This window comes from Crinia signifera, chromosome 2 (genome assembly GCF_055691185.1).
Source record: "Crinia signifera chromosome 2, ASM5569118v1, whole genome shotgun sequence".
Classification (NCBI taxonomy): Eukaryota; Metazoa; Chordata; class Amphibia; order Anura; family Myobatrachidae; genus Crinia; species Crinia signifera.
Genome location: NC_139218.1, coordinates 280,534,160 through 280,559,517, shown reverse-complemented (window position 1 = coordinate 280,559,517; position 25,358 = coordinate 280,534,160). Strand labels below are relative to the sequence as shown.

At 44.2% G+C, this 25,358-nt stretch overlaps 1 protein-coding gene across 1 annotated transcript in view; it reads left to right on the top strand.

Moving 5' to 3' along the window:
* TUBGCP3 (tubulin gamma complex component 3) overlaps positions 1 to 25,358 on the top strand; it is a 161,076-nt gene that overhangs the window by 50,646 nt on the left and 85,072 nt on the right. The window contains exons 8-9 of the mRNA XM_083168687.1: positions 11,723 to 11,848; positions 19,517 to 19,585. Coding sequence (XP_083024813.1) covers positions 11,723 to 11,848; positions 19,517 to 19,585 — 195 coding nt within the window. The remainder of the gene's footprint in view (positions 1 to 11,722; positions 11,849 to 19,516; positions 19,586 to 25,358) is intronic.

The window sequence follows — 25,358 nt, the reverse complement described above, 5'->3', positions numbered from 1 at the left end:
CTTGTTTTCTACACTAGTATTTTTTTGTGTGTTGTGGGGGATAAATCGCTAGGAGCGCGCTCCAGTAGCCAGCCCTTAATGGTCGCAGGAGCATTTTCCTTCGATTATGGCTAAAAATCGCTGGTGCACTGTGCAATAAGGGCTAGAGATTTTCTTGTCAAAATAGAATAGAGGTTAAAATTATTATTATTATTTTTTTTTTTTATTAAAGACCCAAGTGCTTGCAATTTTCAGCCAAAATAGCTGGTTGCAGGTGAAAACGTTATGCTGAGCAATCTATTGCTAAGAGATATTAAGCCAAAATAGCTGAGAAACCAAATTGCACTGTGTACACCCCTTTACATTACATAATATCTATCTATCTATCCTATCCATCTTAGTAGCAGCACTCCAGCAGACTTGGTTAAAAATAATTTAATATGCAATGACTCATTGCACATTAAATTATTTTTTTCCAAGTCCACTGGAGTGCCGCTACTTGTCCAGAGCGGAGCTATTTACCACCATTCCTGGAAGGCACCCACAGCAGCTGCCCCCCCGCAATGGTAGTGGGCTGACACTATATATCTTAAGAGCTTTTAACTTTACTTCATTTAAACTACCACAATCAATGTGGGTTCATTAAGTGTCATTTAAATCAATGACTTAAAATCTTGATATAAATAAAGTTTATTTAAAATGGGCACACACTAATTGGTGGTGATCTTTCCATTCTGCTGGTTTATGATGTTGAACTTATTATATATGAGTTTGATACAGATCTTGAATTAACTCACTGCCTTGACAAATTTCTTGATTTGAAAAAAATAGTTTGCACTTTTTAAACTTTTTATTATTTTGATCAATGTGCTTCATTTTACTAGCTTGAACTGCTGCCACTGGGTGGCTGTCTTACTTTAACCTAGTATCCACCTGCTATCAACTTGCCCTACACTTTCATAACCGTCATTTTTGTCAGATATACAGTTATCCCCTCATCCTGTTGCATGTTTACAACTTTGGTCTTCCCAAGAACAGACTCTCACCACTGCAATCCATTATAAATGCAGCTACTATGCTGATCTTCCTACCAAGATGCTCATCGTCTGCTGATCCGCTCAGCCAGTCCCTCCATTGGTTGCCTGTATTTTACCGTATTCAATATAAATTACTCCTACTCGCATATAAAGCTCTTAAACATACTGCACCAGCATATATCTCTTTACTTATACCTTTACCCTATTTGGGGTAATTAAACCCTGTTCCCTGACCACTGCTCTACCTGCAGTTATTAAATTAATGTGCACTTGAAGCGGTGTTGCTTTTTTTTCCTTAATATTTTGTTGCATTAGCTTAGATGTGCTGGCTTATCTAACGGTCTTTCTATTCTCAGTTATATCTAATGGCCATGATGTCTGTCAAAAAAACAGACCTGAAGTGCAACAGGACAGCCAGCACTCAGTGGACTAAAACTCAGATCAATGAAGACAGGAGGCTAGAAGACCACAGGAAATCTCCTGTCTGTCTTCATTGATCTGTGTTAGTCTGCTGTTCTGCTGCACTGGATTTCTTACTCACTCCCTCCCCTGTACAAAAAAAATGGGACAAGATTACACCATATCCAACCATCTGGATTTACACTAGGGGGTTCAGAATTTTAAAAAAAAACAATGATCCTGGTATTGTCCTGGATGGTGGCTTCACACTTTTGGTCTGATTCAGCAGACCACACTGATTTGAGTCCCAAGTAGAAAGAGCTCTAGATAGGATTATTATTACTACTAGTACTGCATAGCCTCGCGTGCAAACCGCTTTACAGTATGTATGTATGTACATATCCAAACTTCCCTTGTCTGACGGCAGCGCAAGTTTTAGAGTGTTATTGGGTACATTTGTGGTTTGTTCATGAAGAAGTTGAACATTTAGGGGGATATTCAATCTCCGGCGAGCACCTCCCATCGGGGAGATGCCCGCCGGGCCCTATTCAATGCTGTCTTCCCCGACAGCATTGAGCAGGGTATCTCGGCAGAACGAGCCCGACATCACAAGCTGTCGGGCTCGTTCTGCCGAGAACAGACGGAAAGTGACGAGCTGCCGGCTGCAGCTCGCCTCTTCCTGGCCGCAACTTGCGGCCACGCCCCCTTTTTGCTCCCCGGCAGGCGGGACATTGAATCCCGCCTGCGTGTTCTCGGTCGAGCTGACCGAGAACGGGACTGGGTCACGGCGGTCGAGCAAGCTTGACTGCCGTGACCCTGACATTGAATACCCCCCTTAGACTTCAAAATGGCTGCTACCACGTGAGCATGGTTTGCTTTTTGAATTCCTGAACATTTGGAGAAATATACCATGTAAGATGCCTCATCATCATAACCACTGCTTTACCTGTGATTGCACCTGATTATTTGTAGATAAAAGCTTTTTTTTTTTCTTTTATGTTGTGGTCTGATCATAAGGACCATTGTTTTATCAGTATTCAGTCTCAGCCAACTGGCACTCATCCATTTCTGTATCTTAATCCCACAGACATTTATGGTTGTTGGGTTTTCAGTAGCCGGAGCAAAAGATAGTTACTATGTATCATCTGTATAGCAATGGTAGACTTAATTTTTTTGAACCAATCTTTTGTTATTCTTCTATTTGTCACATACCTTGTAAGAAATTGGTTCAGAAATTAATATATCTTCATCCTTACCTAGAGTATAGCCCCATACACCCTAGGCGATACTTTTCACCAGATATTGTTCACAATATTGCCTTATCGTTAATGATGATTGCTCCCACGAGTCTTTAATGACCACCTGCCTCGTTAACGACAGTCATGCTGTAGCTCCATCATCGCTCCTTTTCCCCCCTGGCATCTGCAAATGTGTATGCACTTGCCATATTTACATACAGACACCCTGCTGGGGCCCTGCTGCCGCCAATGTCTGCGGGGACTCTGCTAATCTAAATCTACTATAAATCTTTTTGGTTTCACCTTATTGTATGTTGATAAAATGTATGTACTCTATATATCTATAGAGAAAATGTATGTAGGTGGACATTCTTTGACCAATTCTGATCCATTTATACTCGTCAATAGTTCTTTTGAAAGAACTGTACTTTATAACACTGGGTGGCAGATCTACAAATGTGCTAAATGTTGGCATGACAATAGTCAGAATATTATTTTTCTCTAATATTTACCACACATGTGCAAAATATTAACCTGACCAAAGCATGACAAGCTATGAAAGCCCGCAATGGTTCACTTTTCTGCTAATTGGGCTTTTATAGTAAGGCCTCTTGTAAAGTTGAATTATTTTTATATCTACATTTTTTAAATGTTTATCTTTTACCCAGTTGACCCATTATAGTGTTCATTCTAGCACCCTGCGCTTGTAAAATCCTTGCAGTTCCTCCTTCCTAACTGGGGTGTTGCTCTATGTTGTGGTACTTCTCGCACAGTCTGATTTGTATCTCCATTCTGAGATACAAACCAGACTGTTGTAAAAACACCACAGCAGAGAGCGACACCCCAGGCAAGAAGGAGAAACTGCAAGGATTTTACAAAGCGCAGGTTGCTAGAATGAACACTACACTTAAATGTTAGTCGTCTATCATTTTAATCCACATTAATTAGACTTTTTGTTTTAAAGGGAGGGTGGGGCGTGAAGGATATTGATTTTAGTATTCCCGATCAGATTTTTTTTTGGTACTCTTTACCTAGAACGGCGCCCATCGCATGCACTAAAAAACGGGTGCGATGCGATCCCCGCGATGGCCGCGATTTCCCATAGGGATCAATGTTAAAAGTGTGATTGGACGCGATTTTAGTGCTCAATGGCCGCGATTTTTCCATAGGAAACAATGTTAAATGGGCCACAGAGCCCAAATAGTCACCCTAAAGTCAGAAATGGCCCCCACAATTGTTAACGCCACCCCACGATCAACGTCAACCCGAAGCGTGGCGAGCGGCGGCGGTACGCGTCCTCCGACCTTTTCATACCCCCACTATCCACATCGGCGTGGAGTTGAGAATAGAATAGTGTGGCGAGCGCAGCGAGCCACCGAGCCCGAAGCGTGGCGAGCGCAGCGTGCCCCGCGAGGGGACACGGATACCTTCACAGGTGAACGCGTCCCTTCGCGGGCTTCACAGGTATCCGCGTCCCCTTGCGGGGCGCGCTGCGCTCGCCATGCTTCGGGCTCGGGGGCTCGCTGCGCTCGCCACACTATTCTATTCTCAACTCCACGCCGACGTGGATAGTGGGGGTATGAAAAGGTCGGAGGACGCGTACCGCCGCCCCGCGCGGGCTCGCTGCGCTCGCCACGCTTCGGGTTCACGTTGATCGTGGGGTGGCGTTAAAAATTGTGGGGGCCATTTAAGACTTCAGGGGGACTGAGGGCTCTGTGGCCCATTTAACATTGTTTCCTATGGAAAAATCGTGGGCATTGAGGCATTTAACACTAAAATCGCGTCCAATCACACTTTTAACATTGATCCCTATGGGAAAATCGCGGGCATCGCGTTGCACCCGTTTTTTTAGTGCATGCGATGCCCGCGATTTTTTACCCCCGATGACCGCGATGGACATCGTGGGCGCCGTTCTAGGTAAAGAGTACCTTTTTTTTTTTAGGGCAGGGCGCTGACCATTGGGCAGGGAACTTTTCTTTTAATCGGGAGGGCACATTTTATATTAGAAATTTACATTAGAAACAAAAGAAATGTATAAAAAATTGGACACTGCACTAGGATTACGCCCATTAAACATTGTCATATTCTGCTATTCCCATTACATATTCTGTCGTAATGACAATTACACATTATGGCACACACACTGTAATGACTATTGCACATTATATCACACATCATAATGCCCACTACACATGATGGCATACACCGTAATACCCTTTACGATGATGGCACACTAAAAGTTCTCAGCGGCATGTCAGCATGGTGGGGGCAGGGTAAGGTTGCACAGTGCCACAAACAAAAAGGGCAGGGTACATTTTAAAGTTTTAAAAATAGGAAGGGTGTGGCACCCTGCAAAATAAGCTTAGAGGGAACACTAGCCTTTCTCTTGTGTGTAAATTTTCCCATTCTTTACCAAAAGTAATAATGGCTACACACTCTATGATGCAACATCACATGTGATGGGAGCCGGCATTGGCAAGTGCATTCCACAGCATGGCCCTTGCTAGCTATGTCTTCTGGGAGTATGCATCGTTGGCTATACAGTGAGCTACATAGAGGTAGACACTAGACCTTTGGTTGCCAACCCGCCACTTGCGAGCTTCTGTTAGCTTGTCTCAGCACTCCGTGTAGCTCGACCAATGCTTTGTCTTTCTTGCCCGCACCTCTCCTCCACCTGATCGCCTGCACCCACCCAACAACCGGTAGCACACCTGGCAAAGGAGCGCAGGCTTCCCCTACTTCTATGGCCGGCAGTGGCCACTTAAAGTGTGCTGCCGGATAAAGAGGCAATCAGAACTCTCATACCGGCAGCTGCTGTGATTGGCTGCTGGGTCATGAGCTCTGAGGCTCACGAGGCAGCGCCATATTTTAAATGTCCGCCGGAGGGATTGAAGAAGCCTGCGCTCCGCTCTCCTCCTCTCATCGGCCAGCAGCAGAGCAGGGAGCCTTGTATATAGGAGCCTATGAGGTGGTATTATAAAGCTGTACTATGATGCACATTATTTGTAATCCGCACTGCAGAGGGCATTCAATACAGGGGCATTATTTGTAAGCGACACTATAGGAAGAATTATTTTATAACAGCAATACAGGGGGATATAGATATATATTCACTACAGGTAGCATAGTATACCGTACAACCCCCATGGCAACTAGCAGGTAATTGAAAATTAATTTGAAGCCTTACTGTGGGGCATAATGTGTTCGGGGCATTGCAATGTTCAGAATATTGTGTCAGGCCATTACGGTGTATGGCATAATGTGTCAGGGCATTGCGGTGTGGAAGTCGAAATTGCAGCTCTACGCCATTAAGGTATTACGACCGCCCTCTGCGCAATTCCATGACGTCATTTGCGTCTTATTAGCTTAAACGTAACTACCCGGGCCGGACGTGAAACATTAATGATTAATTCTTAAAGATATGTTCCCTTTTGTCTTTCTCCTGTTTGTGTGAAACTCTCTGAAATAAACCCCAAATGTTGTTTTGATTTAACTTGTCACAATTGCCCTCAACAGTCACAAAGGTCAGTATGGTGAAACAATCACTATACATGACCTTACTGATACCTAGTCTGTGTTGTATGATGAATCAGTGCGCTTGAGAAACAATGGCTATAATTTCAGCTCATCAATCAAGGGTTATTGATATCGCATTTCCGAAAAGGATACAATGTCCATATGTGGTTCTTGAATTAAAGCATTCTGGTTTTAAGATTACACATTTGTATTGGGTTATTGTACTATACATGACTGTAACTGGTGGAAGTTCTATTAAGCGCTCTCTATGGGCAGTATTCAATGAGAAAAGTTCTCCATGTTTTGTGGAGAATTTGTGCTTTGTTCGCCTTGGACGGAGCATTTTGCTCTCCAAAAGCGAGCAACCCTATTCAATGTGAAATATTCTCCGTCTTTTTAAGTGATTTTCTCCGTCTCTCTCCGTGTAGCAATTCTCCATCTTTTGATGGAGAGCTGGAATGTGAACTTTTGAACGTAAAGGTTTTTTTTTTAAATTTTGGTGTAAAAAAATCAGTTTTTTTTTCCTGTGAAGGGGCATGTTATTTTTATTCATGTGCTTATAGCACATGAATATATATTTAATTTTTAAAAAAATATTTTTTTACATTTTTTTTTTTTTTTTACACAGTGCAGCCAGCAGGGGGCCCGAGCGCTCGAGCCGCTCATTAGATATTCATATATTCACTGCACCCGAACGTAACTATGCACGAACAGTGCAGTGAATACTGGGTTCCCCGCTGGCTATAGGGGGGTGCAGCCTGGGTCCTGGAGAGCCCCCCTCCCCTCCACAGTCCTCTGGAGCAGCCAGGGAGACTTTAATCTCTCTGGCTGCTTCCGGCTCCCTGAAAGCTCCCTGCTCCCTGCAGGGGTTAAGACTCGCCGCGAGTGGCGGCGAGTCTTAACCACATTGAATAGAGGGAGCAGGAGTGGCAGCGAGCCCTCCGGAACACGGAGAGTGCATGGAGAGCGAAATAAAACGCTCTCCATGCACGGAGAACTTTGTCATTGAATACTGCCCTATATCTTTTGTATGTGTGTGTGTATGTATGTATGTATGTGTGTATGTATGTGTATATGTATGTGTATATGTATGTATATATGTATGTATGTGTGTATATATATATATATATATATATATATATATATATATATATATATATATATATATATATATATATATATATATATATATATATATATATGTATGTATGTATGACCGGCACTCACGAATGCGCTGCAGCGCTAGTTGAAGCTGAACTTGGCTGGGTGCCCTCACTGGAATAGTAGACAGGACGGTGGGGTGGTGCGGCACTCTCAGCAGGAAGAAAACACAGTACACTTGTATCTGGTGCAACGTTTCAATGCCTTTATTTAGGCATTTTCGTCAGGCTTGTAAGAAAAACATTCAGTACAGGTATATATACACCCCCGTGTGAACGCGATCCAGCGTGTCTCATGACGCCATATATATACCTGTACTGAATGTTTTTCTTACAAGCCTGACGAAAATGCCTAAATAAAGGCATTGAAACGTTGCACCAGATACAAGTGTACTGTGTTTTCTTCCTGCTGAGAGTGCCGCACCACCCCACGAGAGAGAGAGAGATGGTACTAGCGCTGTTTTATCTCCCCACTTTCTGGATTCAGAGTGTCCTTAAATGTACACTGTCCCGTGTTTTTCCAACGTAAATACACTCCCCCTCTCTTATCCCGGGGTGGCAGCTCCTTCTCCTATGTGTTCCTGTTTCTTGGAACCCCGTGAGCAAGATCTGTAAAAAAGGATGAGAAGGGCGCCTCCTAGTGTAGTATTAAAGGTTCTAGTTTCCCTTCACCAAAGGTAAAGAAAAGTAGGCACCCCCAAAGTCAAAAGGTGTACCGTATTCAGTGGCCTTTCACCACTTTTTATGAGCGTAATTTCAAATGTTCCTACAGGGTACTCTCTGGCTTCCTCCAGTAACAATTCTTCTCTAGTCTTCTTCTCCTCTGGTGATTCTCACCGTCATCCCAATATATAGTAGGAAGGAGAAGGAATAGAGAGGCAGACTAGTGTAATATAGTTTAACACTTTTAATACACACTGCAAACAATAAAAACTCGTACAATAAAAAGAGAAAAGTGAGGCTTATCTGATGTTACTTTGCATGGTCTGGAACTGTGTCCCCTCAACGCGTTTCATCCCTCTAGGACTTCCTCAGGAGTGGGTTCAGGTTAGCTCCATACCCTCTATTTATAGCAGGATAACTGATTCAATAATCAGCCTAATTTCCCGCTTTTTCTTAATTAACTTCCTGTTCCTGTATTTGGAACGCATATAACGTCTATTGGAACGCATACTTCCTATACCTCTATGCCTAGCTATTCCGGTTCTACATTTAGCCTCAAGAGCAACTTATAATCTCTAACTTCCATCCCCAAAAGGTACCCATGTGCATTTCCCTCTGGGGTTGAATTTTCAATAGCATTACTTCCACTTTAGCGGAGTTCTCCGCGCTAGTAGCGTGGCATCCGGTTTTTGGAACGCAGAACTAGTAGCCGGTGGAGCGCAAGCTCCTTCCGGCTCTCTCAGAAGGACATCGTCAAGCCGCGCTAATGACGCGGTTTCCGGTTAAAGGAACGCAGAGTAACCAGCGGTGGAGCGCAAGCTGCTTCAAACTGACAGCGCCTCACTTCCACCGTGGCTCTCCGTCGGTGAAGCGCAGCGCCGTCCGTCCATGGAACGCATGCCCCCTCCAACTTCCTGCTTTATCGCGTTGCGTTGTCATAGTGACGGAACAACAACTCGATTCCATTAAGTTATTTCTATGCGGCACAGAAAAGATCCGTACAGCCAGAAGGGCTGAGGATTCTGTTGTCCTGGCAGTATGATAGTTTCTGGCGTGCCATATCAAGGTTTTTTATATATATGGCATGAGAATCCCAGTTTATTCTAAGGGGCTGTTCTTACTAATTCTCACGGAATTTACAATAGATTATGGTCTACATTGGCAGTATTTTTGGTCCTGCACTAAGTTAGGATTCCTCACTCCCAACATTGGAAGTACCAAACCTCAATTATTTCCGGTCCAGGATAGGAGGGGCCTATGCGTCTCAGATTCACTGATCACAGTACTAATCCAAAACGCACCCCCCTCCATCCCTTCCCCCCCACACACAATTTATTTTCCCTCATAACTTAAGGGAATCGAGTTGTTGTTCCGTCACTATGACAATGCAACGCGATAAAGCAGGAAGTTGGAGGGGGCGTGCGTTCCATGGACGGACGGCGCTGCGCTTCACCGACGGAGAGCCACGGTGGAAGTGAGGCGCTGTCAGTTTGAAGCAGCTTGCGCTCCACCGCTGGTTACTCTGCGTTTCTTTAACCGGAAACCGCGTCATTAGCGCGGCTTGACGATGTCCTTCTGAGAGAGCCGGAAGGAGCTTGCGCTCCACCGGCTACTAGTTCTGCGTTCCAAAAACCGGATGCCACGCTACTAGCGCGGAGAACTCCGCTAAAGTGGAAGTAATGCTATTGAAAATTCAACCCCAGAGGGAAATGCACATGGGTACCTTTTGGGGATGGAAGTTAGAGATTATAAATTGCTCTTGAGGCTAAATGTAGAACAGGAATAGCTAGGCATAGAGGTATAGGAAGTATGCGTTCCAATTGACGTTATATGCGTTCCAAATACAGGAACAGGAAGTTAATTAAGAAAAAGCGGGAAATTAGGCTGATTATTGAATCAGTTATCCTGCTATAAATAGAGGGTATGGAGCTAACCTGAACCCACTCCTGAGGAAGTCCTAGAGGGATGAAACGCGTTGAGGGGACACCGTTCCAGACCATGCAAAGTAACATCAGATAAGCCTCACTTTTCTCTTTTTATTGTACGAGTTTTTATTGTTTGCAGTGTGTATTAAAAGTGTTAAACTATATTACACTAGTCTGCCTCTCTATTCCTTCTCCTTCCTACTATATATTGGGATGACGGTGAGAATCACCAGAGGAGAAGAAGACTAGAGAAGAATTGTTACTGGAGGAAGCCAGAGAGTACCCTGTAGGAACATTTGAAATTACGCTCATAAAAAGTGGTGAAAGGCCACTGAATACGGTACACCTTTTGACTTTGGGGGTGCCTACTTTTCTTTACCTTTGGTGAAGGGAAACTAGAACCTTTAATACTACACTAGGAGGCGCCCTTCTCATCCTTTTTTACATATATATATATATATATATATATTATTGTGTGTTACTCTGTACCCCCCTTGCGTTCACTATGAACCTCAATAATATAATGCACGGGGTCAGATCCGTGATCTCCATTTAACCAATGTCTGCGAGTATTATTTCATTATAATCAACACTAGCGTTTTTAACCTCAGCGCTGGCTGCTCACTCTATTCAATGTTCTGGGGGAATCGATTCCCCCAGAAAGCGAGGCTCGCGGCTAATGCAGGGAGCGTGCTGCATTTAGCCGCGTGTCTCGCTGTTTCAGCGTACGCATATGCCGATTCCCCCTCGCTCCAAAAATTGAATGATGGGGAATCTGCATATGCAAAGGATTAGTTGAATACTGACAGGACGAGCTGTGACAGCAAGCAAGCAGCACTGCTTGCTGTTAAGCTGCCCATACATGGCCCGATGCCGGGCTGTGCGTTCCTTGCTTTGAGGTGCGCGCTCCCGCGGCACCTCATCGCACAGTACAAAAAGTATGTGCTTGCACATACTTTTTGTACTTAGTTCTCATCACATTGCATCGCATTGCATGCACAACGCATGCACATGCAATGCAATGTGATGTGATCTGTGCTATTTAAGCCCACAACCCACGCCCGTATCGGGCCGTGTATGGGCAGCTTAACCGCTCGCCCCCGGCTTTGAATACACCCCTATGTGTTATAGCAGGGGTTCTCAAACTCGGTCCTCAGGATGCCACACAGTTCATGGTTTTTCAGGTCACCCAGCAGGTAAACGGGTGCATTCATTACTCATTGACACATTTTAAAAGTACCACAGGTGGAGCTAATTAATCACTAATTACTTGTGATTCTGTGAGGAGACCTGCAAAACATGCACTGTGTGGGGTCCTGAGGACCGACTTTGAGAACCTGTGTGTTATAGGTATTACGTTTGTGGCATAATGTGCCCTAGATTATCGTAATATTTTACACTGCGCCCTAAGCCAAAAGTTTCTATTTATAAATTCAGAAACATTTGAAAGGAAGTACATTTATTTTTAGGTCATCCCTAGGCTCCGTTATGTGTGTGGGACTTTATTCACTTTGGTTTGTCTACATATTTGATTGGAAGCCACAGCAATTGTTTTGCCTATTACAAAGACGGTAAATTAATATGAACTGGTACTGAACCACCAACCCAAGGTACTCTGAGGTGCTCAATTTGGGAACCACACGTTTGTTTTACCCAGTTTTGGAATATAAACTCACAATATTAGGTTTACATTGTTGAAAACAGCATATAGAGGATTATTTAAATTTTTTAGCTGTGAATATTAGGGCTTGATATTTTTATGGTGTGTATTTATTTATTTTTGTTATTTTTTTTGTGTGTCTTAGGTGGCTATGTCAAAATCTCTAAAAGATACTACTGGAAGGCTTGCAGAGTTAGGATGGCTTCACAATAAAGTTAGAAAATACACTGACCAAAGGAGCTTGGATCGAGCGTTTGGACTAGTCGGGCAGGTATGATTAGTTTAGTCTAGAACATTAATTACTAAGTTTCAATTAATTAATTTCCCTTGGAACTTTCCCAGGTTACAGTTTGACATGTGCTTGGTGTCTTAAATAATAACCTCTTGATGTTTTATAAATAAAAAACTTCTTGAATTGGTATTTCCTGAAGGCTGGCTTTCCTCATGCTTCCCGCTAGCCATGGCAAATGTGACGCATAACTAGCATGGCTTCAGGTGTGTGCTTGAATTGTGTACACACTTGTGATCCATTAGAATCCCCTTTGTGATGCGTACTCCTGCATCAGCATAAATAATAAGGGAGGCCTCATCTGGCCCTAAACATCCAAATAACTTTTTTTGTATTCCAATTTAACGTAGGAAAACCTTATTTTCTCCTTCATCCACTAGGTGTCACTAGATTTAGAGTGGGAATAGAAGGGCTACTACAGCGAGCATGGGCACTTTAAATTTAAATGAGTGTGACTAACTCCTCCCCTTCAACTTCCCCTCCCAGGCAGTCTTAGGTTGTGCCCTGCGGGAGCTGGTCACACTTCTGGCCTCTCTCATTGGGTTATGTCATTAGTAGAGACAAGCTGACAAAAAGACCTTCAATCAGCAAGAGGATGGTGCAGACAGCATTTGCCATTTCCTGTGCCCGCTGTTGGAGCTGATGGGGGGGACCCCATTGCCACTGCTTGCGGTTTGCATCGGGGTACCCGGCTGCTGAGACCATGTCTCTAAAGATGTAACAGACGTCGCTGCATACGTCTCAATCTTCCCTCAGCCATACCAACACCGGCCAGCCTAGTCAGATGTGAGTATGCTCTGAACCCCCAGCTAGCAGAGGAGTTCAGGTACTATTAAAATGGCGGTACTTGGCCACTTTTCTAAAAAATGGCTCCATTATAAGGAGACCGAGCTGACCGGGAGGGGAGTTTACTGGGGGGGTTTGCTCCTAATGGCCCGGCACTTGCCCACTGCACACTACTGGAGGCTCCTGACTGCTGCTGCAAGGGCGACCTGTGCACAGTATGTCCTGGTCTCCCAATGACTGCATCTGTTCGCCCAGGCACTGTGATCAGACAGTGGTGTGTGTGTACTGTATATATTGGCAGATGGAAACTCCAAGGCACTGCTAAAGTCCTTAATGAAATGTACAACTCAAAGCTGCACCCCCCCCCCCCCCCCCCCCGTGTTACTATCCCTGCCTGAGATTCTCAGCTCACTGATGTTATGTCATAATTGTTCTCTGCGTTAATTACTATCAGAGCCTTACAAGTGTCTCCTGCCCCCCTCCTTTCTTATGAAGGGTATACACACAGAACGATCGTGATTGTGAGACGATCGTATGAAGGTCGCATGATCTATATGGAGCACATAATCTGATTACGATCTGTACCCAGCAGAAGGGATTGTTGACAAATTCTAACTGCAGCAAATAGGATCTCCCAAACGACCATCTGATCTAAAACATGCCCAATTTACATACAATCAGTCGATATTGTATCAAAATTGGGAACTGAGGCCACATTGTTCTAGTAGGTTACAAAAAAAATAAAAGCAAAAGACCTCTGTAAAATAGGTCTTTTTATGCTGCTATCACCTTGCAAATAACATAGAAACCTAGAATTTGACGGCAGATAAGAACCACTTGGCCCATCTAGTCTGACCCTTTTTTAAACCTGTTACCTCAAACCATATTTGATACTTATTTTTTTGTAAGGATATCAATATGCTTATCCCAAGCATGTTTAAATTGTACTACTGTATTTGCCTGTACCATCTCTGATGGGAGGCTTTTCCACTTATCTACTACTCTTTCTGTGAAGAAATTCTTCCTCAAATTTCCCCTGAATCTTCCTCCCTCTAGTTTCAGTGCATGTCCTCGTGTTCTGCTGCTCCTCTTCCTGTGAAGAATGTCTCCCACCTGTACCTTGTTAAAGCCCTTGATATATTTGAAAGTTTCTATCATGTCCCCCCTTTCCCTTCTCTGCTCCAAAGTATACATATTAAGATCTTTTAGTCTTTCCTGGTATGTTTTGTGATGTAGGTCATGTACCGTTTTAGTTGCCCTTCTGTGTAAAGTCTCTAATGTATTTATATCCTTTTGGAGATATGGCCTCCAGAACTGAACACATTACTCTAGATGAGGTCGTACCAATGACCTATATACAGTGGCATTATTAGTACTTTCTTTCTACTGCTGATACCTCTCCCTATGCAACCAAGGATCTGACTTGCCTTCTTCAGCTTTACGCTTTTAGTGAATGTCTATAGGAAGTTTATACAGGTATGTGTCCTTTCTGTTCTTCCTGATAGAACCTTGGGGTCTGTTAATCTCAACATTCTCTGCATACTTTATGGATCGCGTAGTTCTCCTTTTGTAAGAGGAAGCAAACTGCCTACTGTGTTTTTTCTTGACAGGTTACTTCTGGCCCATGAGGTACCATACTCTAAATAAAGAGGGGGCTCCTCGTCCTACATAGGTTGAAACCCTCTACTCACCAATTCCAGAACATCGCAGGAGGCTCTTCTCTTGATCAATGTACTCAAGCTCACAGCAGTGTTCTATGCCTGGCTTCAGGATATATGGGTGCAGCCTGACTGACAAGACCACGGCTGTGGCCTATGTATCTAATGAGGGTGGCAAGCGCAGTTGCGCTGCAATGTAAGAGGTGAGTGGTATTCTGTGTTGAGACCAGGATCATGCCGCAGTCATAACGGCGGTCTTCCTCAGCGTGGCCTCTTAGGAGACCGACTACCTCAGTCGGCTGACCGTGCATCAATGAGAATGGTGTCTCCAGTCTTCCAGAAGCTGAGCTGCTAGGGTCGCCATGAGATCGTATTGGTGATATTGCCAATACGCCAGCAATTGCCCTTCTGCTGCGCCCATACACAGTCTGCCGGAGGTAGGTGTGGATACCCTCACGAGACTCTGGTCTTGCTTTGTTTATTTCTTTCTTCCATCCCAGTGGTTGCTTCGGATTCTGCAGGTTATTTGGAGGAAACGTGTCGCTGTACTATTGATAGCTTCTGCATGACCTTGCAGTGCCTGGAACACCACAGGAACATCTCTTTTGACAGACAGGCCTCGGTCACTACGAGGTGATCTACCTTCTCTGGCCTTGTCTAATCGTCCTCAAGGCTTTTCATTTGCGAATGTGTTTACTGGGAGGTCCTTTTCTGAAAAGAGCAGGTATCCCCTCTGCGGTCATCCCTATGTTATGTGCTAGGAAGGAAGTGACGTCTGTGCATTATAGTTGCCTTGGGCGAGCTTATGTTTCTTGGTGTGAGGGGCGTGACGTTTCTTCGGTTTTTACAGGCTGGCCTTACACCCTGGTTGCAGCTTGAATCCTCGACTGCTCCAGTGTCTGCTCTATCCATCTTCTTTCACAGATGTCATTATTAGCAGAGGGGAAACATTTAAGTTATTTTTATTCCTGTGGATATGGAGACTTCAGCCTGCCTTCCTTGCTTGCTTCCTTCCTTCCGCTACTCCAGGGCATTTAGCCCTGGTCCTTGCTTCCTACACTCTCCATCGGCTGAACCCTTGGACAGTGTGTGGTTGATCTATCGGGCAGGGTTTTTGTTCAGTTTTTGGCCTTTGCTTTGGCTAGACTTGTATTGTATTAGAGAGCTCTCTCCTCTCATCCACCTTATGTGAGAAATTCCTAAATGTAGCAGAATTCCGTATATATGTCTTTCTTCCCTTTCTAAAGTTGAGCCAGTCTTCCATATCAGCAGCCAATCAGGATTTCCAGATATCAGGTATCTGGTTGTGGTCCGTACACTCAGGATCTATGTTGCTGGCACTGCTTCCATCAGTAACTCTGATGCTGTATTTTGTGCGATTCGGCAAAGCCAGGCTGGACAGTTTCTTCAGACTCTGGTCAAATGGATTTGCCTTAATTTCAGGCAAGTTTATGTGGCCATTTTTATGGCCTCCTCCTTCTTTTTCTGCAGATTCCACGTGCGCTGTTGTCTCCATTCAGCAGCTCTATAGGGCTGCCACTTGGTTGGATCTTTCAGACCTTGGTGAAGCCTTTCAGGCTCCAGCATCTGTCTGGCCACTCAGCATTGAGGGGTTCTCAGCACTGTCCCGCCTGTGTTGGGAGCTCTGGGATGTCCCCAGTGAAACTCCAGTGACATCTAGTGGATGAAGTAGAAAACTGAATTTTGTACTTATCGTTAAATCCTTTTCTCAGAGTTCACAGGTGGCACTGGATGCCCATCTCGGCACTGTTACCTTGTGTTTACCGACCTAAAACCCTTTGACGGTTTTTCCTGACAAGTTTGGTTCTGGTTATGACTGTTGGAACTCTTCTTTGTGTTTCCTGTGTGTCGTTTCTCACTGTTTTATTACTTTCCAAATGTTATTTGTGTGGTTCAAATATATGTTTTGTTTAACCTCCTCTTCGGAAGTGTGTTTTTCTCTTCCAGTTCGCTCCAGGCACAATCCTTACTACTTCCTGGGAGGGGAAGTAGAAGGGGAGGAGTTGGTCACTCATTTAAATTTAGAGTTTTCATTCTCCCTGTAGTCTCCCTTCGGAGAAAAGGATTTAACAGTAAGTACAAAATCTCGTAAAAAAAAATAAAAACATTTTTTTACCATAAGCAAAGGCCACAATGCAATACGTATAGTGATGCCAATTCTGGGGCATTTTTTTCAATTGGGATTGAAAAATGCTTAATACTGGGATTCCCAGTGTCCGTGAGACCAAGCGTCCGGGTTCAGGACAGTGTGCTCTGCTGACAGGCATGGCGGAGACTGGGCTACGCAGCATGATGTGATGTCAGGGGTCACATTTTTCAGAGTAGTGACAGAATTGTGCAAAAAGACCTCCACCGCCCTTTTCAGCTGCCCGCCCGTCTGCCGCTTGGGAACTTCTGCGGCTCCCAGCATCTTTACTGCCACGGACCGCCCTGAAGCTGCACTTCTCTTCTCTGCTAGTCAGAGAGGGAGTGTCACATGACTCTGGTTGTATGAGCCATCTAAAGACAAATTGCATGTGCTTAAAAGCACATGCAATCTGCTCCCAATCCCAACTGATCTGACGTGCAGTACATGATATTCGGTTGCCCCAATTAAGTGACCAGAAGCAGTACGTCAGATCAGAGGACCAATACTGCAATCCCCCAATGCCCCGGGCCTACATTGTACAATTGTGTGCACACAATCAGCATACAATCCATTGAGTTTGTATGATTGGGTACAATGTCTTTCAGGTGTATGGGGGCTTTTAGGTGCTCAGCGCTGCGCGGCACGGGGTACTAATCCTGGAATCCTGGGATTGGAAGCTTCAATCCTGGGATTCAAATCTCACAGATTTTTTGGCCTAAATCCGGGATCCCGATGATACCGATCCTGGGATTGGCCTCCCTAAATACGTAGTAGTGGTAGGAGCAGCAGAACATTTCGATACAGGCAAGCTGGATAATGATCAATTAGTGCATATATAGTCGTAAAGCCAGTGCTCACTCAAACCTGTACTCTTAACTGATAGGTGCTGCAAGCAAGTGTGGAACACAAAAGCTCGGTGATCCGTACCTAAGTATTTCTGTTCAATCCATTACTTGGCGAGCAAATGGGGAGCAAAGGAAAGTCAACCTTTGGCTTCCAAATGCTGGAAGACAGACAATGGCTGGTGACACAAATTATTTAAATACATTTGATTTAACAAATGCATCATCACGTTCATCTGTTTTCTAGCATTTTTCAGCAAATGGTTGTGTCTTATGCTCTAATACATTACCACATTTTTGTTCCCACCAGACGGATTGGACACATACATCTTTCTTTGTGTTCACAGCTTAAGAAACTGTTAATAAATAAATAAACAAACCTTTTGCGTGCCACCATTTCTATGAGAGATGTGCAAAATATATGCTAAAAACAGTGACTGTTTGTTTTCTTCTTTTTTTTTTTTTTTTTTTTTTATGGGTGCGATGTTTAACTAAACTTCACTACATTTTACTTCAGAATATTTGCCCGGAATAATTTAAGTAATTCATATTTTTCAGCTATACGTTTATCTTACTGTGATCAATAAATGTTAAAGTGCCCATTCACGGTACAATATTTGCTGTGCATTTTTAATTAGATTGCATCGAACAGCACCATTGTACCATGTATTGGCACCTTAAGTCTACGGAGCATAACCCAGCACACACAAATATATTTGTGGATTAGTTGAAGAAAATTTTTTTGTATGCGTAAAAAGCAAAGATAATGGATCAGCTGACAAGGGGGCAGATATATATTCAGTCTTAACAAGAGATAAATGCAAGGGTGATAAAGAGAGACAAACGTCCAGCCAATCACCTGCTGACTGCCATGTTACAAGCTGTGTTTGGAAAAAGTCAGTAAGGAGTTGATTGGCTGGACGTTTATCTCTCCTTATCACCCTTGCATTTATCTCTTGTTAAGGCTTAATACATCTGCCCCAATGTCCGGAATTCAATTGTCAAAGATTAAAAACCTAGTAAATTTTCAGAAAATCAAACTTTCTGTGGATGTGCAAGAAAATAGATGCTGTGATTTTTTCTATAGTTTTCACCAAGTTCCATGTTCTGTCCATCAGTTGAATAGCTAACCACATGGCTGTAGGAAAAATGTTTGCATAGGTCGGAATGTTTGTAAATCAAGCAACTGCACAGATCCATGTTGAACTGCAAGTGGGACTGATATAACCTTTAGTGAGATTTAGATTTAATTGGGTAATGTCTAAACTGATATCTAATTTGCAATGTAAAAATAAAGCGGTTTAACATTTGTGGGTTACATGCAGAAGCATTCAGTATTTAAACTGCACAGGAAAAAATATAAATGTATTTACTTCACTTGCATGGCAAAATAGTTTTTACAGTTACTTGCTTTTTTAGTTTTCTTATAAACTTAAATCAAGCACAAAACAGACGCAGCCTACTTTTTCCTTATACATTAAGGACCTTATTCTGGTTAATTCACTCGGATGCGAATTTGCACTCTTGCGAGTGAACCAGGGGCCGCCTTGTGAATGTGGCACGCCAGCCCACCATTCACAATGCACGTAGGTTCGCACTGGCCCACCTCCTCTTGTTCCCCCAGCCCCCACCCGTTGCAAGGCTGGGTGTTTTGTTTGTTCGCCATGTACGCACAAACCCATCACATGAGTAGGAATGTGCAAAGCAAAAATATCGGCCCGTGCAAACGCACACGCCCTTGTGAATGGACCAGAATAAGGTCCTTAGTAATAATAACAATCGGATAATTCCTTTTAAGCTATGAGGTCTGATCTGTAAAATTAATGTCTGGTCTTGTGTGCATATTGTCAGCATCGGTGATCTATAATATTGATTTATCTGCTATACTTTGTACACATACAGAATAGTTATCATTAAACAAACTCATAGATGTGTTCAGTGATGTCTTGTAAACTACTTTTTTATCTGATTTGTAATCAAAATGCTGGTTTTATGCAAATATTTGCTTTCAGCAGCGTCACCCGGCTTTGGGACGATGAATCATAGCCCTGTCTCCCACAGCTTCCACCTCCCCATTCATAGTTTATGGGTGCAGGAATGTGTGCATGCAATATACTCTACCATACGCTATGCTGTGACAACGTAACAGGACACATCTTTACTTTGTAATTTATAATCCTACTTTGAATCATTTTAGTTTTCTTTTGCTTTTTAGAGTTTTTGTGCTGCATTGCACCAGGAGCTGAAAGAATACTACAGGTTACTTTCTGTCCTGCATTCCCAGGTAAAATGTAATGTATTGGTTATTTTTCTGAGTTTCTTTGTTGCAATTCAAATCTGACTTAATTATTAAAATCCCTTAAACAAAAAATAGAATTGTCTCTAAATAGTAATATATGTACGGTTTTTAAATTTGAATACAATCTTCATTTTGTGAGCTGCTCTGATGTTAAACAAAGTCATGGAGTGACATTGCTTTGGTTCCTTTGGGATCCCTTTTATAAGCCCTCATTCTTGCACACACATATCCCAAAGGCAACCGATCAAGCTGAATATCACTTAACTCTGACACTACTTACTGCATAAGTTACAGATGTTCTCATACATTACTGCTGCATTCGCAGGCCAGGTCCCATGCATTTTTGCCAGTATTCTTTTTATATCTTTTTACAAAAGAATGTGTCTCAGTAGCTATGTGATGTGACTAGGATGCACCAGGAGACTGCTGAATCTGTACATGCCAGGAATTACTTTCCCTGTTAGTTTCTGTCTGGCCATTATATCTTCCGGCAGCTGATCGTTGCATGCAGAGGGACCTTTCAGCCCCTGTTCCCCTAGGGCACCTCAACCTGTGTCTGCCAGTCGCTTTGCCCCATAGTAAACCCAGTAGTTGCAGAGGAGAAGGGGGGATAAACAGATCTGTGTCCCTTTCACCACAACCAATATTTTGGGTAAATTCTGTCAATAAATTGAGGGAAAATGTTATTTTTTTTTTTTATTTCACCACCTCAGTTTCCCTTCTAATATCTTAAGACCCATACACACAGTAGTTCACTTTTCCTGTTGTGAGCTCAAAATATCCTAGTGTGTTTAAGAGGGCGGTGAGCTCTGATGCGTGCTTATGCATCAACGTGGGCCGCCACCATCCGTCTTTCCATAGTCTCCTCCTTCACTCCTCTGGGCTGGCTGAAAATGGCTCAATGTGTATGCACTGAGCGATTTTTTTTTTTTTTTTTGGCCAACTATTTTCATCAAATCCTTTAAAGGCAAAAACACCCAGTGTGTACGCACCTTAGGTGCCCATACACAGGTCTGATTTTGGCCAATTTCACCCAATTTGTACAGATCAAGCCAATATATCGTGTGATATCGACTCAAATCAGAAGTGTTTGAAATCCGGTACGTTCGATGCATGTTCCCCTGTGCATCGGATCAGAGCATGTAGAATTAATGTGCACCATTTAAGATGAATTGCGATATCAGTAGTACATCACTGGTGCTCTTTAAATTCCGCTGTGTATCGTATCCGATTTTTTCCTTTGAACGCCTCCTGGTAGCAAAAGATAAATCTCCTATAAAAATGGCACATAAAGTGCCAAGTCGGAAGTAACCCTCCCAGGGAGCTGCTAGGGGAGCTCAAGACTTGTGCCTCTGACAAGTCAGACCTGTGTATGGCCACCTTCTTAAAAAAAAAAAAAATCCAGACGAACTGGCTTCCGTGCATAGTGTTTTATCAATAAAATGCTAGAACAGGCGATTGTATAACCAAGGGATTCCAGATGACCAGTGTGGATTTGATTATATTATGGCACTGGACCCCACATGGTGTCTCTTTGGTTATAGTGTTTTCTCCATGACTGGTTCAACATTGAGTTGGTTATTGGAAAATATGAGGAACACCATGCCGCTCCACCCCCTTTCCAATAATGTCAGTATTATTGATTTCAGGGGAGCAGACATTTACCATGGTATCGTCGACCTTAGCCCTCTCTATTTGATCCATAATGGTCTATATAATGTCCCACACTTGACAGTGCAAGTCACGGCACAAACTAGGTAAAAAGTGAAAGGAATTGTCTGTTGACCTTCGAGACAGGATTGTCTCAAGGCACAAATGGGGAAGGGTACAGAAAAATATTTGCTACTTTTAATGTCCCAATGAGCACAATGGCCTCCACCTTCTGTAAATAGAATAAGTTTGCAACCACCAGGACTCTTCCTAGAGCTGGCTTGCCATCTAATACCCCTTTTACACCAGAGGTTGGACCCGGGATATTGCCTCTCCAGTCTGGGGCGGGGCGTGGTGTAAATGGGCTAAAAAAAAATAACCCGGGTCCTGTTTCCCGGGGATCTGACCCGGCAAATGTTCAGGGTCGGACACGGGGCTTATACGGGGCTCAGGGTGGTGTAAATGGTCATTATCCGGGTTATTTAGCAGGGAGAAGGCCACGAAGAGCTGATTGGTGCTTCTACGGCTCTGGCAGAGATGTCATCTGCCAGAGACCCGCACAGGGCACATGGAGCAGCAGCAGAAGCAGCGTTACTACGCTGTTTGCAGCCTGTACCCTACACTACAGCAACATTCTGTGCTGGAAGCACTCTCCCCAGTGAGTTTACAGCCTCAGCTGCAGCAACACACGCTGGCTGTCACACAGTGTGTCCCAGTGTGTTACAAGTTTTTATTCATACGCATCTTCATCTTTCTTAATGAGAATGCATTACATCTATAAAGATTCCAATGTATGATGATTTTATGCATATTTTCAGCTTAATAAAGCAAAAAAATTGAAGAGTGTCATGTTCCATTTGTTGTGACCTCATCATCAACAGACCAAAAAGCCATTTTTTAATGACACCAGCAAGGAAAGGCAGGGCTGATCCGTTTTCAGTGTAAAAGGGCATTACCCGGGAATAACCTGGATTGAAGTGCAGTGTTAATGGGGTCTGAGGCAGGGCATGCCCTGGCAATTTCCCGGGTCCTACCCGGCATTCTGGTGTAAAAGTGGTATAAACTGAGCAATTGGGGGAGAAGGACCCTATTGAGGAGGTCACCAAAACACTATGGTCACTCTCTCAGACCTAAAGCATTCCTCTGTGGATAGAGGAGAACCTAAGAAGGACAACCATCTCTGCAGCAATCCACCATCAGGTACCTGTATGGTACAGTGGCCAGATGGAAGCCACTCCTTAATAAAAAGCACATGGCAGCCCATCTGGAGTTTGCCAAAATGCACCTGAAGGAGACTCAGACCATGAGAATCCAAATGATCTCGTTTGATGAAACGAAGATTGAACATTGGTGTCGTTTAAAGAGAACCAGTTGCCACTAGTCACCAGACCAGGACCATCCCTAGTGCATGGTGGTGGCAGCATCATGCTGGTGGAGATGTCTTTTTTTTAAATGGCAGGAACTGGGAGACCATTCTGGACCAAGGTAAAAATGAATGCAGCAATGTACAGGTACATCCTGGATGAAAACCTGCTCCAGAGGGCTCTTGACCTCAGAGTGGTGCAATGGTTCACCTTTCCACAGGGCAACTACCCTAAGCACTGTGTCAAGGAATCACACACACTGGTTAAAGTCTTATCTTTATTCTCAGCAGGTAGACGGCATTCCAGGATAATATTTGACATTTCCTAAATTACAGCATGTCATTTCTCCAAATACTGCTAGAGAATCCCTAACCTAATCTCCAGACCCCCGAAAGCCTATTTCCCAGGCACTTACTGCCATTGGGCACACCAATATTCTGTCTTAAACACATCTCTAACAGGAAGCAACAGGTGCTGCTAATCAGTCAGTGATTCCCAATACAACCTCTGAAAACCTGGGTTGGACCTCCCTAGCCCTGCTGCTGCTGCCGTTCTAAGTCCTGGAATGGATATTCCACATTACCCTCATGTGTGGAAGCATGCTGTCCCTGCCACATTCCTTCCCCCTTAGCTTTAACCACCCTATTGAAGTATAGATCTTTTCATGTGAGCTCTCTGCCTGGCCCACCTCTACTTTGTGTAATCTGCCCGGTTACACAGTCCTCAACCTCTTTCCAGAGGTTATCCACCTAGTCTTCTTCCTCCTCTAATGTCAACATAGGGTTGCTTGTAGGATCGGGACCTACAAACCTTCTGGAAAGAGCATACGTGCTGCACCTCAAATTTAAATGGCTGTAAGGCCAAAAACCAACTGGTCACACAAGCATTCACCTCATTGTTAATGTGCATCCATTGCAAGGTCGCATGGTCTGTGACCAACAAAAACTCTCATCCCAACAAATAATAATTTAAAGATTCCACTTTCTACTTAACTGCCAAGCACTCTTGCTTTGCTTCTGAGTACTTGTGCTCTCTTGGCAGTAATTTACAGCTAAGGTAGAGTATGGGCTTCTCTCAATCTACCTTTTGCTAAAGGACTGCCTCCAATCCTGTCAGAGGCACCAGTCTGCAAAACAAATTTGTTTTTTTTAAAGTCAATAGCTTGCAATACAGGCTGTGTAGTCAAAGCTTGTCTCAAATCTTGCCAAGCAGTTTCCACTGGTCTAGACCACATTATCTTGTCACTTTCAGTGAGTGGAGCCGCTCTAATGGCAAACTCTAGTATGAACCTGCGGTAGCATCCCACCAGACCAAGAAATGTCCTAAATTGTGACTTGAATTTGGGTTTAGACCAAGTAAGGGCTGCTTCTACCTTTATTAGGCTGAGGTTTAACCGGTCCTCTGCCTACAATGTACCCCAAATATTTTTTTTTTCTTTCACCATACCAATGGCACATTTTTCATTCATGCCAATGGTGGTCACTGGGACAGTGGGGTGTGGGTGGAGCTTCAGCTATAGGCACCAAGTAGAATAGAGTTCTTCGAGTGCAGCCCAGGCTCCTCCTTCACGCCCCTACAGGCTTCAGTTGTTTCTTGGTGCCTCAAGGCACAGGTACCATGGGACAGGGCTCCGTGCCCTGTCTGAAATCTTCATTTTTTTTTTTTACACAGAGACAGCGTTACGCTGCTCCCCTGTGGCTGGCAGCGGCGCGCTGACTTTCATAGCCAGACCCGCTGCTCTCCTCATGACACTGAGGACGCCGCGCTCCACCACAGGTAAGCGGGCCCTCCATGTGAGGTGACGCGCGCACCATTTTAAGTGCGCACCGCTAGCGGTCGAGTCACCGGGCGGGGTGCAGCCCGGGTGACCCTGGCAGTGGCACCCAGTCCTTTCTGCGCGGCCACTAGACCACCAGGGAGCCGTACTGTGGAGCGCCATTTTTATTAATGGCGCAGGGCACTGATGGTTCCAGGGGAGGCGGGGCCTTGATCCACAGCTCCCCGCCTCCACGCTCAGAGCGGCATAACGCTGTTTTCCCGCCTGAGCTTAGCTTCCCCACGCCCCAGCAGCGTACTGAAGACGCCATTACGCGGGACTACACTGTGGGAGAAGTGCACCGGAATCCCTGCTCCTCTACACGCTACAGGAACAGGTTTTTCAGCAGCCCTCTGTACCTCAGTATTTAGCTGAGAGTCAGAGAGTATAGTGTCTTTTTCTACTTTCATCCATCTGTATACCTTTATAGTTTCAGAAGGTGTTACTGTCCACTGTATTATTGTTACCAGTGCACACAGGGCCTGTCTGTGTTAAGATGTCACAGAAAAACCCCAAAGCAAAGCCAGCTAGGGATTCACCTAAGCTGCATGCTTATACATGCACTAACTGTAAGGAGAATTATTCCTCCATACAGGAGCAAGCTGGTTTGTGTGAACGCTGTTCTCCACAAGACTCCCTGGGGGGCCCCTCAGTCCCAACGCATGGGGAACCCAGTTGGGCTTCCACTCTCTCAGCAGCCATGAAGGAGTTAGCAACTCAGTTAGCTGCAAACAGAGAGTCTGCTGCGCAGCCATTGCCAGCTCAGCCTGCTGTTGCTGCATCAGAGCCGGCCTGGGTACAGGGTTTATCCTCCTCTGTTCAGGATTTAGTCCAGGTGTCTGCTTCTCTGCAATCTGCATTGAGGGCTCCACCTAAACGCAAAGCACAAGCTCCTTTAGCCTCTAACCAATCAGATGCTGGGGATGAC